At 42.3% G+C, this 17,939-nt stretch overlaps 1 protein-coding gene across 4 annotated transcripts in view; it reads left to right on the top strand.

The window, feature by feature from the left end:
- The window catches only part of mtmr4 (myotubularin related protein 4), a 46,780-nt gene extending 39,198 nt beyond the window's left edge, over positions 1–7,582 (top strand). For 2 of the 4 annotated variants that reach the window (XM_032576191.1, XM_032576195.1), the window contains 8 exons: positions 110–305; positions 405–590; positions 1,846–2,016; positions 2,263–2,417; positions 3,381–4,674; positions 4,891–5,001; positions 5,134–5,222; positions 6,004–7,582. In XM_032576191.1, the coding sequence (XP_032432082.1) occupies positions 110–305; positions 405–590; positions 1,846–2,016; positions 2,263–2,417; positions 3,381–4,674; positions 4,891–5,001; positions 5,134–5,222; positions 6,004–6,181 (2,380 nt within the window). In that variant the 3' untranslated portion in view covers positions 6,182–7,582. The remainder of the gene's footprint in view (positions 1–109; positions 306–404; positions 591–1,845; positions 2,017–2,262; positions 2,418–3,380; positions 4,675–4,890; positions 5,002–5,133; positions 5,223–6,003) is intronic. The other 2 variants (XM_032576194.1, XM_032576193.1) reach the window with 1 other exon arrangement.
- Positions 7,583–17,939: the final 10,357 nt, after the last annotated feature.

Here is a 17,939-nt window from a genome sequence, read left to right as displayed (position 1 = left end):
AAAACACTTTAGGATGCGCTGAAGCTGCCTCCTGTTACAAGCTAATTATCACACCACTTAGGGTGGATTTCAGCCGGTCGGTCTAATCGGTCACTTGTTGTGGTTTCAGCTGGCTGTCGGCTCTTGAAAGCACCCGATGGCTGCAGCACCTGTCGGTCATGCTGAAGGCCGCCACTCTGGTGTGTGGCGCGGTGGAACGGGAAGGCCGGCCCGTCCTGGTACACTGCTCAGACGGGTGGGACCGAACGCCCCAGATAGTAGCCCTGGCCAAAGTTCTTCTAGACCCCTACTACAGGACGTTAGAAGTGAGAGATTACTTATTTTTCTTTTTTTATGTATCGGCAAATATTTTATTGTTGTTTTTTTATAGATTTTCACTGTTAAATAAATTTTTTTCCCCACAGGGTTTTCAGGTGCTTGTGGAGACGGACTGGCTGGACTACGGTCATAAATTCGGGGACCGGTGCGGCCACCAGGAGAACGCGGACGATGTGAGCGAGCAGTGTCCCGTCTTCCTGCAGTGGCTGGACTGCGTTCACCAGCTGCTCAAACAGTTCCCCTGCCTGTTCGAGTTCAACGAGGCCTTCCTGGTGGGTGGTCGCCCAGTTCTCTCCACCCTGCGCCTTTCACCATGAAATCGAGAAAAAAAAAAATCGAGAAATTGAGATTGTGTTGATGGAATTTAGTGAAAATATTATAGATGTCCGAATGAAGATATTTTGTCCTCGATACTGAGCCAGATCTTTATAAAGTGTCGCACTGATTGCCAATCAAATACTCCATTCAAGTTATTTAAGCAAATAGTCAAACTCCAGCTAGTGATGATTTTAGTTATCGATTATTCTGACAATCGATTAATCGTATCGAAAAATTGGCGAATTATACTAAATTAAGCCTTTTCTAAACAAAATTAGAACTACAATAATGGATGTGAATAAACAAATAATTCAATTTCTATTTTTTTAATAAGAAACATTTTCTAGCATAAATCCAATAACATTTTGTTAGTGAAAACTTGATCATTATCCGCAGCTAAAAAAATGCTCATGTGACAAACTCAGCCCTTTCTGCTTGACTTATCAATAAGGTGTAGAGCTGAGCTGCTAATTATGTTTTTGAATAAGTGATGAAAAATTGGATAGCAAAAGGAACTTTACAGGAGATTTATGTTTCCTGAATTTGAACCAGGTTAAGCTAAAACTAACCCACTTGACGAGTTCTGGGTAGAACATATTTACAGATGAATTTCAGCCCTAGTCAGTGGCATTCAAGTGCCAGAAAGAGCAATAAAATAACTCTGCATATCCAGTATTACAAGAGCAACAGTAGCATTTAAAAGTCTCTTCAGGTCAGCCTCAGCATGTCGCTACAACACGAGTTAAATCAAATGTAACAATTGAACTCCAGGAATATTTCAGTGACTTAAGTGAGTCATGGGAAGATTAACTGTGCAGAAAAAACCTGTTTTCCTGCTTCATAAACTTAGTGCAAGTAACGCAACTCTAACAGGAAGCTGGACGATGTTCGTCTTCGCCACTGGCTCGCTTCTGTTGCCAACCGATGCGTTGCTACATCAGTTTAAAAAAAATAAAAAAGCTTGGCACCACAAGAACTATATAAAATATGCAATTTTCTTTTGAGCATTTTTGTCGTGACACAGGTCTTAAATTTCACGCATAACTGTCTTAAAAAGGTTTTGAGAAGTCAGAAATTTGTGTTGGTGAAACCTGCAGAAATCCTGTTTTAGGTTTGTACGTTTTTACGCCACTCAGCCGTCACTTGGCGCCAAGAGAGACAAAATGTCCTGAAAAGGCCTAATGTGACTCGTCCTCCTCCTTCGTGCAGGTCAAGTTGGTGCAGCACACCTACTCTTGTCTTTACGGCACATTTCTGTGCAACAACGCTCGAGAGCGAGAAGCAAAGAACGTCTACAAGCGCACCTGCTCTGTGTGGTCGCTGCTCCGCGCGGGAAACAAGAACTTCCAGAATTTCCTCTACGTTCCCGGTCACGATGTGGTAATACCAGACTTTATATTATATACTCACTGTACAACTAAGCTGCGCCTGAAAAACTTCTGATTATCTGAAATGTTTTTGCGGGTTTGCTTTAGTCGTGTATTTCCAAATCTAACTTCCTGTTATTTAATGAAGGATCAGAAGAGCAACCCTCACTTTTTGTCTTTGGGAAGCAAATTACAAAATAATCCACAATCATGACTTGCTGGTGAGCTGCCGTGTTTGTCCCTGCCTCTTGTCTGCCAGGTGCTGCAGCCAGTCTGCCACACGCGGGCCTTACAGCTGTGGACAGCTGTTTACCTGCCCACTTCGTCCCCCTGCACAGCTGTGGACGAGTCTGTGGAGCTCTACCTCCCCCCATGTGCCACTGGAGATGAGCTCACCTCCCGCTCACTGGACAGGTACGTTCACAATTCACTATTTATTGTCTCTTGCAAAAGTATTTATGCCTCTTTTAACGTTTCACGCCTCCCCGTCCCACAAGCCAGAGTTTTATCACATTATGCCCACAGGCTTCAACTTATTTTATTGTGTTTTTTTTTTATGTGGTAATAAACCAGAACTAAGTAGTGCTTGAATTTGCAGTGAAACATGTAAAAGGTTTGCCATGCATGTGAATTCAGCCTCCCTGAGTCTCACTGCAGCCGAACACTTAAGACTGGAAGATGTTTTAAATATGCAAAATAAAACATGACAATCAAAACCAATAAATAAAATGGAAATAAAAAAACACTTACAACCGAAACCATAAACAAAATAGTTTATGATGACTCTTAAAAGAAAATTGCCCTTCAAAAAATATTTATCATCAGAATGGAAATGATTGAGCTCATTTTGATTTATTACATTAATTTATTTATTATTCTTAATGGCTCAAAGAGTTATTGATCTGTTTAATTGAAAAGAAGGTCATCTTATATTTTATACATAATTAAAATCGGAGGATCTTTTTGTTTAGTGTTTTGTTTTCAGATCAATCAGTTGCATTGAGTGTGAGAGAATTTTCAAAACAAAATGTTATGTTTTAATTTATTTGTCCTTGCAGTGTAGAATAATATCACAAGACATTATTAATAACAGAAATAAGTGACATCACAATTGAAGCTTTTCGTTTTTAGTTCATTTGTGTTGATTTTTAAAACTTAACAAATTTACCTTGAAAAGTTCTTGAATTTCTGTGGGAAAATGGACAAACCCTGATCTTTGTGTTGGTTTTTTATGATAAAATCATAAATAGAAAACTATATTAAAGTTTGGAGTTGTAAGGTGAAAAAATGAAGAAGTTTAAGGGAAATGAAAACAGACTGCCCTCTAGTGTCCCTAATAAGAAAATGTGGGAGAAATAATTCGCCTTTCCTGCCCAGACTTCCCAAGACTCGCTCCATGGACAACCTGCTGTCCGCTCTGGAGAACGGTCTTCCTCTGACCCGGACATCCAGTGACCCGAACCTGAACAAGCACTGCCAGGAGGGCCGCCCGGCCCCGGAGCCCTCAGCTGCGGCGGACGACTCGTCCACAGGCCCCTCTGAGGACGACCCGACTGACGGGGCGGAGGAGGCGCCGCCGGCAACCAGTCCGAGTCTGGACCAGAACTACAAGAGCGGACTGGGGGCAGAGGAAGAGCCCTGTCTGACCACACAGCCCTTGCCGTCTCCACCCCTCCCCCCCGTCTGCGACTCCCCAACCCGCTCACAGACTGCCTTCGTCACTCCGGTCCTCCACCAGGCGTTGTCTCAGGCCCCCAGCCCGCCGCTGCCGTCTCCTCCGCTGGAGGCGGAGAGTCCGGGTGGGACTCCAGAACCCGCCTCCCCGTCCCACAAACCAGAGCCCTGCTTACCTCTGCCCTGCAAAAACACCCAGCCTGCGGCCAACGCCTCCACCTTACTAACCAACGGACATGGCGACGGCGAGGCTGACGGGCTGCCGCCGCCCGGTGCCCTGCTGGCGGTGAGGCAGCAGACGGCCAGCATGGACGACTCCACGGAGACGCTCACAGACGAGGGCGAGCTGCCGCCAGCCTCGTTCCCTCTGCTCCATCAGAGCCGCTCCAGTGACGACGAGTCGCCGCAGAAAGACCAGGACAGCTCAAGGACGGAACCAGCGAAGGGAAGAGGGAGGACACTGACTGATTCAGCTGCCCACACCGATTCCGTCCTCCGACCTCTGACCTCTCAGCTGTCCGACCTGCCTCTGCTGGCCTCCCCGTGGGACAGCGTCCCCATCCTTGGTCTGGGCCAGTCTAACTACAGGCACCCTGGCGGCTACCAGAGCCGCCGGCTGCTGGGTAAGCTCCTGCGCTCGCAGGGCTTCGCCGCCGCCAGCGGCTCGCAGTGCTGCCGCAGGGAGGCGCTCTGCTGCTCCAGCGGCGCCCGCAACCTCAGCTACTCCCTGGCAGGCCACCAGCTGCTGCCGGCATCGTACTCCTCCCCGTCGGCCTCCAGCTCGCCGCCTCCGCCCCACGCCCCGGCGTACCTGGACGACGACGGGCTGCCGGTTCCTCTGGATGCCGTGCAGCAGCGGCTGCGGCAGATCGAGGCCGGATACAAGCAGGAGGTGGAGGTGCTGCGGCAGCAGGTGAGGCAGCTGCAGATGAGGCTGGAGAGCAAACAGTTCAGCACCCCGCCCTCCGAGCCGGACGTCGACTACGAGGACGACATCGTGAGTTTCTTCTTCTTCATTCTTCTTTCTGCAGATTTCATAAATATTTCCTCAGTTTTTCTAGTCAAGTTTCTTAGTAGAGCAACGAGGCATTTCAAAGTGCTTTACGTCATAAAAACATTGTTCAGTCACCAATTATGAAACGATCGATAAACATTACATTTTGTCAAATGTTTGTGTTACTGTGTGTCCTCTAAAATGTCTGCCGTTTTCCAGACGTGTCTGCGGGAGTCAGACAACAGCAACGAGGAGGACTCTCTGTCCACCCACAGCGAGGACCGTCTGTCTGAGGGCAGCTGGGATCGAGTCGAACCCAAGGACACAGAGGTCAGCGTCTTTCATCCACAAACACAGATCCTGACTCTCTGACTCTGTCCTGTCATGGAGCAGCTCCTGACATCCTCCACTGCTCTGTGTGTGTGTGCGTGTGGGGGTGTGTGTGTGTGTGTGTGTGCACAGGTGACGAGGTGGGTCCCCGACCACATGGCCTCTCACTGCTTCAACTGTGACTGTGAGTTCTGGATCGCCAAGAGGCGTCACCACTGCAGGTGGGGCTTTATGTCAGTAAATATGACAACACTAAATCAGCTTCCACTAATGTAGAGTCATTACAAGGAGAAACTTGACTTTACCTTCTTTACTCTAAAACCGCTAAAGTATCCAGTGCAACCAACTCCCTTTAGAAGTGACCAAGCTAGTAAACAGAGTCCACCGCCGTGTAACTAGAACTGCATTTCAATTGACAATGGACCTTACCAAGCTCCGCCCACAACCGACCCACGTGACCGCAAGTCACTGGAGGCGATTTTTTTTTTTTTTTTGCATTACACAATTCACACCAGTTTGTGTACAGCAGCTTATTTTTAACAGGGGCTTTTTGGAATGATGCACACAAGTTGAGTTTGTCATTCATCAACGGTGTTAAATGCGCAGCTGTTCTTTAAAATCACCAACAATAATTTCTCCAAAAAGCCTGATTATGTCCGCTTTCTTCTCTGTACCATTATTTGAAAATTTGATCAAACTTACTGCTTCCTTAAACAAAAACTTTAATATGTTTGATCCATAAATGCATCAGACATTTAGCATCTGAGCCGCTATGTACATTTGTTGACTGAGTTGTTTGTTTTCAAGCAGGAAAACATCTTTAAACAGTCAGAGCACCATACATTTTATTTCAAGCAGCATTAAAAGGTCTTGAATCTTTTTAGTTATCCTGACACGAAGGCTTCATTTTAGTGCAGTTCTCTTCAATCACACAAAACATCAGCTCAAACACAAACAAACACAAATATATAACACCATCGGTTTTTGTTTGTTTTTCTGTAGGAACTGCGGTAACGTGTTCTGCAAAGACTGCTGCCACCTGAAGCTTCCCATCCCGGACCAGCAGCTGTACGACCCGGTGCTGGTGTGCAACACCTGCCACGACCACCTGCTGGAGTCTCGCACTCGCGAGATCCGCAGCCAGCAGCTCAAGAAGGCCATCGCCACGGCGTCCAGCTGAGAGGACGCACAGCGACGCGCGGCACCACCTCTGCTCCGCCCTGCTCGCTTTGGAGCGGAGCGACACCCCGTTGGCGACCTCGACGCGCCGTCGTCGTGGCTACGGAGGGGCTACGAGGAAGAGAAGTTTGTCTTGAAACGCAGACGCGCCCAAGACTAGAAGGTATGACGCAGGTTAGCAGGAAGCGGAGGTGACGATGATGCTGTTGGGACATTTTTTCAGCCCGGAGCGCTGCAGCGTCCTGCTGCCCCCTCCCCCCTCTCTTCACCCCGACACAGCGTCCCGTCTCTGTCCACCACCTTTGTCCACCATTCTGGCTGGACTCCGTCTCGCTCTCCAGAGGACAATCGCTCAACCTTCGCGTGTCGGGGACTCCGACGGCTTCCACCTGTACCACTGGAGGCGATTTTAAAAGAGGAAAGAAAAAAAATGCTGCTACAGTATTTAAAAGTCTAATTTTGTATTTTTATTTTGTGCACTACTAGCTGTTGTGTATTTGAGGGAGACCAAACTTGAGCAAAAAGGGAGAAATCTGCTGTTTACTTTGCTAACGCATCTTATTCCTTAGAGCCGGAATGTAACGCGTGCTGGGGAAGACTGGATCCGTTTCCGTTCTCGCTGGAGTCCTTTAAGTGTTTGTCTCTGCCGCGTGTTCTCAGACCTTCTGTGTGTGCACGGTCAACGTGGTTCTGTGTTTGTCGCTGCTTCGCTCCGCTGCGGCCGTGTCGCGGCGTCGGACGTCCCGAACGGCGCCGCTTGTTTTCGGAGACGACGGCTGGGAGGCAGGAGGAAGACGGGAGTCGGGATGTGAGATTTTAAAGGTGCTGGCGGCTTTTCCGTGATGAGTTTATGCCGAAACTCTCATCTGAACATCTCAAGCTTGTGAACTGGATACAGAATACCCAGATTTCTTTTTTCTTTTTTCTCCCGTCTCTTTCCTCCCACTAAAAAATGTTTTTGTGTCTACTGGTTGTTTCTTGAATCAATAGTGCCATATTTGGTTTTTGTCTACGTTTAAAAGCCTTTTTTTGTTTTAACTTCTTCTGGACAGCAGCAGGTTTCTAATTGGCCACGTCTGTGTATGATTTATTGGTGCAAATATTTAGCTGCTTAATAACACTGACTTAAATTAAGATTAACAAATTGTTGAGTTTAGATAAAGACAATTATGGGATATAACTGAATTAGCAAGCCGTTCCAGGTTAACCATTGTGTAATGTTTGCGATGTTATTTTTGCACGATATCGAAGTCGAAATTTTCAAGGCGAGATCAAAAATGTAACAAGAAGTTTTCTGATCAGTAGTGATGGCTAAAACTCGTTACCTAATAATTGTTGTAAAGAAAATGCACTGTAAAACTGAAATCCCAAGAGTTAAAAATAAACCATCATATCAACTCGATCGGTGTCTGTCAAAAATCACTGACTCAAAAACCCTTCAGCCATTTAAACACTTCTAGGAGAAAACAGCTGCGTCATTGTTGAGAGTTAATGTCACATTTATCCCAAAAGGTAAGCATTAATTTTTATACTGAGACGCTGAACACTTGGCAGTATGAAATAAAAACATCTTCCTGATTCAGTCCAGAACCTTTTGACAGTACAACCACAAACTCTGACTAATCTGTTTTAACACCAAAGTAAAAACCATCAAAGTAAAAAAGATTCTTGATTTTCAACTTTTTCTTTTTTTTTTTTCTTTTACAAAGAAAATTTTAAAAAGCTTATTTTATTAATCCCTCCTGAGTCAAGAGAAACACTTTACTATGGAGCAAAAATCAAACTTACACATACACTTTTAAAAGCGCATCTTTCCACCAGTTTGCACATCCAGAGATTCTTTACAAACTATTTTAACCTCAATCAGATTGAATGGAGAGACTCGTTTAAAGTCTTACCACAGATTCTCAATTCTATGAAGGTCTGTACTTTGACTAGGTCATTCCAAAGCATGATTATGCTTTGATCTGATGGTCATTTTGCCTCCTGGAGGTAAACATCAGCCCATTACCAAGTGTTATGCAGTCTCTATCAGGTTTTCTTACCACACTCCAACAGCATGATGCTGCCACCACCATGTTTCACAGGCAGATAATGTGTTTAGGGTGATTTGAAGTGTTTTTCTGCCATAGATGGTACGCTGGGTCACAAAAATTACATTTCGATCTAATTTGATCAGGCTTTCCCAAGTTTGCAGCGCCCCCTACATGGCTTGTTGGGAACTGTAAACAGGAATAGCTTTACTCTTCCCACTACTACTCCATAGAGACCAGACGCATAGAGTGTTAAAGTAAACTGAGAAAATTCATGCATAAACACCCTCTATGTTAAACATTAACTCATTTTCTTCTACATGTTTAATTTTTTGGCAAACATGGAATAATCCCAACTTAACAGAAAAGTTTTTACTGTCTGGGAGATTTTTTTCCTTTCATTTTAGTCTTCAGTGGCTGCTGCATCGATTTTTGATGCCACTAGATGGCGTTTATTCACCAGCAGAAGCACAAGTGCCCTAAAGCAAACCCAGCACCTTCAACCAATCAAATCAAGAGTTTTACATGACTTTACAGTGAGATATTTCTTAACTCCATTTCTTTTTCTGGTATGAGTGAATAAAGTTCCTCTTTTCTTTTAATAGTTTGGGTTTTTTTTTTCTTTGGAAGAATAATAAAGTATTAGTTAATCTGCATGAGTCTCATGATGTTTAAAAAGTCATACAGTTATCTGTAATACTGACCAAATGTATGTAAACTTCTGAATTCATAGAAAGTTGCAAAATCATCTCTAAAAAAATTTATGTGACCACATTTTCTGGCGTTTAGCATATAGGAATAATTTTGCTAATTCTAACTAACTTAAAAAGAGAAAACTTTGGTTGGACTGAACTTCAGACAGTGAGATAAAAATGTGTCTTTATTCAGTGTGTGTAAATATCTGGACTTCCACAGAGTTTCATTGCAGTTATTCAGAAGCGTGACGTTTTTTCCAGAAGTGAAACACAAGCCAAGTCCTGCTTTTAAGAGGAACTGCTGCTAATGTTAACTCAGCATGATCAATAATTCAAGCCGAGGCTAATCTAGGTCTCCACAAGGTGAATGAAAATAAAAGGTGACAGCTCCTAACTTTTTATGGCTGGAAAAGTTCGGGTGGAGTGCTGCGATTTTTTGCAAACCTTTGCGCTTCGGCCATTTCCACGGCTGAAAATCTACAGTTTTTGACACGTTTCTCTCAGGTGTGTGCAAGCAGAGCTAATCCCTCCTGAGTCAGGTCAGAGGTCACGGAGAGCTCATCACATGGGATCGGTTTTACAAATACTCAGCTTAACTTTAAATTGGCTTCTACAAGATTTTGATTGTCGAGTTTAAATAGATTTAAAATTCACTGAAATGTTCTACACTTAAGGATTATTAAAGGAAAAAGACTTCCTCAGTTCTCATCCTTGGTGAGCTTTAAAATTGTAGTTTGATGAGTCCAATAGGGCCGTCAAGGTCACAAGGGTCGCTGTGCCTCCCATCCGCCCTGTGGATCGTTCAGATTGTTGACACCTGTGGGAAGTTTCCCATCATGCAAGCGGTTTAAAGGTGATAATCGTATAGGTGAAATATATTTTAAATGTCTTCATCCATTGTTTGGTCGTCGTGTTGTGATTAAATCTCAATTAATTTCTGCTTTGGTCAAATTTCAATCCGGCTTGAATTAGATTAGAATTTTTCCTAAATTACATGAATTCGTACAAAATGACGAATCATCAGAGCGAGTAAATGAAAACATCCTGACTCAAAAGATCAAAAACATTAGAAAAAATCTCTAGGTTGAAGTTAAATGATGATTAGATTATTCAAATCTGAGTGAAGGCGTTTTTTTAATAATTTGTCCCGCTCCCTGTTAAACCCGTCGCCCACCACACTGATGCTAATATATGTGCTAAATTCCCCGAGCATGTTGTTACCAGATTGGATATTTGTTTTCTGTTCCATATTCTATTTGGAAACATTGATAGTTCAAGTGCAGAAAGTCCTCATGAACTCCAGCTACGGTACATCTGGAGCTTTTTACGTCAGTACAGCTGATAGTGATGCAACATACTGAGGCAAAATCACAGCCGGCCCAAGGCATAAACAAACAGCGCTGCTGCTTTAGGCCCTCAGACCACCCACCCACACACCAACACACACACTCATAGCACACATACACTCATAAGAATGTTTGTCATTCCACACAGGATACAGGAGCTAACATCTGTATTTTTGCTCATCAGAAATGTCAACGTTTTTATACATCTTTTTGTCATTTAAAGTAAAATGTCCGCTGTCATAATTTAGTAAATAATGTATCTGGTGTATGAGTGATCATTTTCTATGTGTTTGTGAATCCTCTGTGTTCAACCACTGTACACTAAAACATGTTATCTTGAGTTTACTCACTATTATTTGCATCATAGCATTATTCAGAACTATTCAGAGTTGGGCGAAGAACAAAGCTGACTTCTACATTATTAAAACAGCAAGTTCACAAATTTCATAGCAGTTTACAAAAAGGCAATAAACAGCTATGATGTTCCTATCTTGTCTTTAAAATTAATACGTAAAAAATCTTTTCCTGTGACATTTCAAGTGCTGTTTAGAAGCCATGTGACATAAAAAAAAAAAAAAAAATTCGTGAGATGTTTGGTTCAGGCAGGTAAATTTTCCTCGAGGAATTTTAATAATCAAGGTACTCGAATCATTCGAGGAATCGTTTCAGCCCTACTAGGGTATCCCTTTTGTCATGAATGCTGTTTTAACCTAAACAATGTAATATTATCTGGAAGTCATCTGGCTAAAGGCTCAAGGCTTCGTACTGACGTCTCAGCCTCAAATAAATGCAAATCAGTCTGATTAAAATAACAATACTAATGCGTGTGTGTTGATAACTATAGGGAAAAAAGATCCGTCATAGCATCCTCAGTAAAATGCTTAGCTCCCCCTCAGCACCTGCAGGAAAAAATATTCTGGAGCCGCCACTGGTTCTGACTCCGATTCTGTGTCATCACAGGTTAACTCGTCTGCTACTTGTGAAGGTTCCTCGTCCTTTGCAATATGGACCTGATGGCCTTTTGGTTCACGTCTATTGTTGTGTTTTTGGAGTATTCCCTCCAGATAAGTCCGGTGTGGTAACTCCCACTCACAGTCAGATGACTCAGTTCACTCCCCATGTGCCACCTGTACTGAATGATCATTGTTGTGTCTCTTAGATCTTGCTGGTAACCTTGGGTGCACTTCTGGAAGATTATCCACTATTGGCATACGCACATAGTCTCCTATGGGCAAGAGGTTGTCTCTGTGCAAAGTTTTGAACGTCCCTTTTCCATTCTGTGGCTTCACTTTATACACAGGCAGATTGGCATCTCCTCTACAACAGCACAGGGAATATGACTCAAGCTTACGTTCCCCTTTTAATCCAAGATTTTTCATCAAAACTTTGTCACCAGGTTCCAGATGATGAAACCCAAGTCTCCAGTCATATGCTTTTTGTTACGTAGATGTAGTTTGTTGGCTGCTTCAGTTGCCATCTCATAAGGCCTTTGCAGGTTATCTTTTAACTTTGCAACTTAAGAGGAATGCTGATGGTCCCCATCTTCGTCCAGAGGTGTCCCAAAGCACACATCCACTGGGAGTTTTGCTTTTCGCCCGAACATTAGAAAATATGGAGAAAATCCAGTTGCATCACATTTGGTGCTATTATAAGCATGCACTAAGTGAACAACATGCTGGCTCCATTGTCTTTTCTTGACTCAATGTTCCCAGCATGGATAGCAAAGTCCTATTAAATCTCTCTGGCTGCGGATCACCTTGTGGGTGATACAGGGTTGTCCGAGAATTTTTAATGCCCAACAGCGTCAACAGTTCCTTGATGAGTCGAGACTCAAAGTCCCTCCCCTGATCAGAGTGAATATGTGTTGGAAGTCCATAATGCACAAAATACTTCTCCACTAAAATCTTAGCAACCATGAGAGACTTTTGATTTTTAGCAGGAAAAGCTTGAGCATATCTGGTGAAATGGTCTGACGACTAACACATTACTGATGCCTTTGGAATCCGGTTTCAGGAAAAGGAAATCAATACAAACCAGATCCAATGGCCCAGTACTAACCATCTGGTTTATGGGTGCTACTTTTGAACATGGAGTTTTCCTCAACACGCACTCTCCACAGTTCTTCATGTACTGCTCAACATCAGTGGACAAGAATCTACTTTGGAGCATATCAGTAGTTCTTTCAACTCCTAGATGACCTAAATCATCGTGAAGAGATTTCAGCACAGTTGCTCGGAACTTGGCAGACAGGACCAGTTGGTGAGTTTTGTCTGATGACTGAGTTTTACTCACACGATGTAACAGTCCATTTTTCATGTTTAACTTTCCAATCTCTCTCTTCATAGCCACCATCTCTGGTTTAGCTTTGATATCATCAGACCATTTTCCATCGCTCAGTGCTTGAATGGTTGGTCCAATGAGAGAGTCTTCACTTTAAGCTGTAATTAGTTCTTGTCTTGACATTTGTTCCAGTGAGTTGAGTTGCAAATGTGTAGGATAAGCATATACATCAGGGATACACTCAGGAGAGATTCCAAGCTGTTCTGCATAATTAGGAGAATTTGCAGGAGAACCATTGGTGCCAACTCTCTGACATATTGACTTTCACTCCCACTTGCGATATACTTTGCCATGCAGAATCTTTCTCTCCAGGTTCCATCCGTGACAAGTCCACATCAGTGCTGTTTTTCCCCATCTGTAGATTATGTCAGAATCGTAGGCTGACAAGTCCGACAGCCTACAATGCCCAGTAGCATTAAACTTTGCTGAGGTGAGGACATAAGTTAGGGTATTGTTGTCCGTTCATACAGTGAAGCATGCTCCATAGAGATAATCGTGGAATTTCTCCACCACCGCCCACTTATAATGGTATCATTCCTTTCTGAAGAGCTTAGTTTGCAGCTGGCAAATACCACTGGTCACAGTCCCTCCGGAAACTCCTGATAAAGAACAGCGCTGAGTCCGTTCGGGCTGGTGTCTACATGCAAGACGTAAGCTTTACTGGGGTCAGCGAAAGCCAGGACCGGGACATTGGTAAGGCAGTGTTTCACTTTCTCAAATACATCAGCGCTTGATTGATCCCACCTTTCGGAATGGCTCCCGCTCATCCAAATAAACTTAACTTCACCCTTTTTGGGCTTTCTCCCACGCTGCGTGGGTCCATATTTTTTAGTTAGGTCAGTCAATGGGCGAACTATGGAGAAATAATTCTGGATAAACTTTCAGTAGTACCCACAAAATCCTAAGAATGACCGCAGGGTCTTCAGATTAGTAGGCATTGGCCATGTGATAACAGCAACAGAAGTTTTGTTGGATCAACTGAGACACCTTCTGCAGACACTTTGTGACCTGCATATTTCACCTTTGTCTGACAGAACTGACATTTATCCAGGGAAATCTTGAGCCCTACTAGAGAGATATCAGGTACATCCTTCAATCAAATTTATGACAGGTTATGAATATGAATATGAAAATAGGGGGAGGGAATGAGGTTTATATGTTAATGAATTTCACACCTCTGACCACAGCGGGTGGTAGCTATTGAAGTCATGAGATAGAGCAGATGTTAATGAATTATTATAATTCTTTATTACTGCCTTGTACTGTTCTTGGTGAGTCTGAAAGACAATCCATACTGTTCTTTAGTGGTCTACCCAATCTGCGTCCTCTCCACCTTTTCTTTGTACTTGGTCTAAAACATGGTTGTTCCAGTGGTCTGAACAACTTGCAACCTTAGCTCCAATTTTTCCTAAGCCAGAAAGACACCTTTCTCCTGCTCTTTCGTGGGATAATTAGACTTGCTTGCGCCATGGCTCCTGTGGCATCTTCTCAAACTGATAAAATCCTAGAAGGCATATAAAAGCTGTTTTTTCTTTGTCCTTTTTCATCATAGCTATCTGATAATAGCCACTCCTCAAGTCTAAGACTGAAAACCACTGACTACCAGAGAGGCAGTCAAGAGCTTCTTCAATACAGGGCGTGGTGTATTGATTGGGCACAGTTCCACTGTTAAGTGTCCGATAATCAACACATAATCATCTCCATTCTTTTTTCTCACAATTACAATGGGAGATGCATATGGGCTTTTAGATTCTTTAATGATGCCTGCAGTTAGCAGTTTCTGGATATGATACATCATTAATATCTGCCAGAGCGATGTGTCTGGATCGCTCTTGAAATGGGCGGGGATGTGACAGTCTAATTGTGTGCTCCACCTCTTTAGCGAGTCCCACATCCAGCTCCTCCAGAGAAAAGACAGATGCTCGTTCAGATCGCTACTGACAAAGTCTTTGCTTCCGTTGTTCTGGAACGGGTGACTTTCCAAAATTTATCAGACCTGCATTGATTCCTGAATATACCGTGTTTTGTTTGGACACTGTTGTGACAACATCAGTGACGCACAGACATCCCACAACAGTGCCAGCTGGAACTGTTATGTCTCTCCAGGATTTATTTTGGAACTATAAGGTCAAGTGGTTCACATCCACAGCATTACTTGGAATAACCATGGCTTGTAGCAGCACACCAGCAGAAAGGGGATTTATGATTGAAGACTCCAGCACCAAGATGTCGTCAAGGAGAGGCTTCTCCACATCCACTCTGCAAGATGCTTTACTCCCAGCAGGAAATGTCAGGTCTCCAGGACCCTCCCATTTTATACATCCGATCTCTTCATTCTCTTCTTTTAAATCCAAATTTCTTTCTGCACCTCCAGGCAGAAGACCGTGTATTCCTAATGTCTGAACATGCACCTCAGATGTTTCCTCACACAGCTGAGCCAAGCGTTTTGGAAGATTGGCTTTTGCATTGGTGCCAATGATGACAGGGGTTTGGTCTGGACCAGGTGGATCCGGACAAATGAGAGCTAGGACTGATAAGGTTCCGCCCTGATCGATAATCGAAGAGTGGACCCTGACTAATCACACCGCCATGTTCCTTTTACTCCCACTGGTATGGTATATTATGTTTGTATTTGTTTAAAAGGCTGTCGCACTATTCCATATAGCTGTTACTGGCTATGTTATCTCATTCCTGCTCATCGTTCCTGAGATTAGTTTGTGCACAACTACTGTGTTTATTTCATGTTGCCATTACTTTCACTTAATACTAGGGGTTTAAAAAATATTGTTAAACTTAAGGCTACTTTTATTTCTTGCAAGGAGCAAAAGGCAAATTGTTTTTTTCTGCAAGAAACTCATTCATCAAGTGAGGAGGCTAAATTCTGGAAACTTCAATGGGGTGATCAAATTTATTTTAGTCATGGTACGTTGCATTCAGCTGGGGTTGTGATTATGTTTTATAAATTCCCAGGTTCTTTGTTGGAGCATATCAGTGATACAAATGGCCGCTGGGTAACTGTAATAGTGGAGATTGATGGAAATAAGATCATTTTGGTGTGTGTATATAGATATAATAATAAAGCGATGAATTGTATATTTTTTGCTGACCTCAAAGTGATGATAAAACAATGAAAAATAAAATATTCCACTGGTCAGGTTATCTCAGGAGGAGATTTTAATGTAACTCCAGATGGATCGATTGATCGCCTGCCCTCTCGGGGGCAGCACCATATTTATAATAATATTTTTTGTAAACTTAATCTCTAATTCAAATTTGACAGACTGCTGGAGAATTAGAAATCCTAATACCAGACAATACTCCTGGTTCAATCCTTCCGGAAATGGCCAATGCTCTAGGCTGGATTACTGGTTAATCCCTCATAATATGGTAAATAATATTTCAAGCTGTGAAATCTCAGCGGCTCCTCTAACAGATCATTGTTCAGTTACCTTGTTTCTCTCTCTGAATAAATCTAAACCACCTTCAAACTTAGCTTGAAAGTTTAATAGTCATCTGCTGAATAATAAAACTTTCTGTTCAGAAGTCCTGAAACCTCATTGAGGATATTTCTGTAATGGGTCTGTCGCCCTTAAATAAACGGGAGTGGTTTAAATTTAATGTTAGGACAACAGCAATAAAGGCAGGCAAACTTGCTTCAAAGCTCAGGAGACGGAAACAATCCCAACTTATTGGCAATATTAATTCTCTATGTTCAAAATCAGTTTTGACGTCTGAAAAGCTGAGTCAGCTTGATGGTTTCAAATCTCAACTCGACGATGTTTTTCTAGATAAAACAAGGTGGGCTCTCATTCGCTCCAGGGCTCCGTGGATTGAGGACGGCGAAAAGAACTCTTCATATTTTTTCAATCTTGAGAAGCATAGAGAGTCCAAAAAGAAGATTCAGAAACTAATTATTAATGGTAGCGTCACTGAAGACCTGGATTTAATACATAAAGCAATTCGAAATTTTTATAGGGATCTTTATTGTTCTAAGTATTTGGAATCCAATTGCCAGTCTTTTTCTGAAGATATTCAGAAATCTGTTGAAAAAATTAATCTTGATTTTAAAAACCTTATGGAAGATGACTTAAGAATCAAAGAGCTTGACGTAGCAATACAACAAATGGCAAAGGGTAAATCTCCAGGCCTAGATGGGTTAACCACTGAATTTTATACTTTCTTTTGGAAAGATTTACGAAAGCTATTATTTGAGGCCCTGCTGGAATGCATTTCAAACAGTCTCTCTCCCACCATGAAACGAGGTCTGATTCCTCTGATCCCCAAAGCCAACAAAGATCCTTTATCACTAGACAATTGGAGACCCATCACTCTTTTATGTACAGATTACAAAATTTTAGCTCTTGTTTATGCCAATCGCTTAAACAGTGGATTAGGAACGATTATTAATGAATGCCAATCAGCGTTTTTAAAGGGAAGAAATATCCATCACCATTCTAGACTGATTTGTGATTTGATTGATTATCGTAGCTTTATTGATAGTGACAGTTTTATTTTACTCCTGGATTTCTTTAAGGCTTTTGACTCGCTGGAACACTGCTTTATAATAAAAACCTTAAAATATTTTGGCTTTGGGAAAAAATTTTGTAATATAATCAGATTATTTTATATTGATATAAGTAGCTCAGTGAATATTTTTATTAATTTGCCTTACTGTTTATGTGTTTGTCTTTTGTCTTAGCCCCATGTTTTGTTTTTTTGTACTTATGTTGCAATGTTCTTTGTACCTCAACGGGTCTTTGTATACTGTTTGTTTAATAATAATTTTTTTTAAAAGTTACTTCCTGTCTCTCCACTCTACTCTCCTATCCCTTCCTGACCCTCAGCCAACCACAGACCAGTAAAGTTGCTTGGCTCTACATCACTTCCTGAATCCTGAATCCTCTTACAAACATGAGCCCTTCAAAATAAAATATGTTGAAGATTACTTTTCTATAAAATGGTATTAAGTACATTTTTCCAAATTCTTTTAACTTATTATACCATATTACTCCAAGTACCTGTAAGTACAACTTTTTGTTAAAACTGTACTTATTTATAACAATTTTAACATATTTAAGCAAACATGTTTAACACATTCTAGATTATTATACCTTCCATTAACTTAACTCAACACAAAATACCTTTATTTTGGACTGGGTTACACCAGCATGGTGGGAGCGGGGCCCCTAATCAAACTCTTTTTCAGGCCTTGTAGGGCGCTGACGTCACATCCGCATGAGCGAAATGCGGCTTTCTTGTTTCCGCTTTGAGTTACCATGACAGCTAGAAAAGATAAAGTCGTATTTCATACGCAAACTAGAAAATTTCGGAAGAAATTTAGCCGG

Source organism: Xiphophorus hellerii, chromosome 11, assembly GCF_003331165.1.
Source record: "Xiphophorus hellerii strain 12219 chromosome 11, Xiphophorus_hellerii-4.1, whole genome shotgun sequence".
Lineage (NCBI taxonomy): Eukaryota > Metazoa > Chordata > Actinopteri > Cyprinodontiformes > Poeciliidae > Xiphophorus > Xiphophorus hellerii.
The sequence above is the reverse complement of the archived record's forward strand: the minus strand, read 5'-3'. Positions and strand labels throughout refer to the sequence as shown.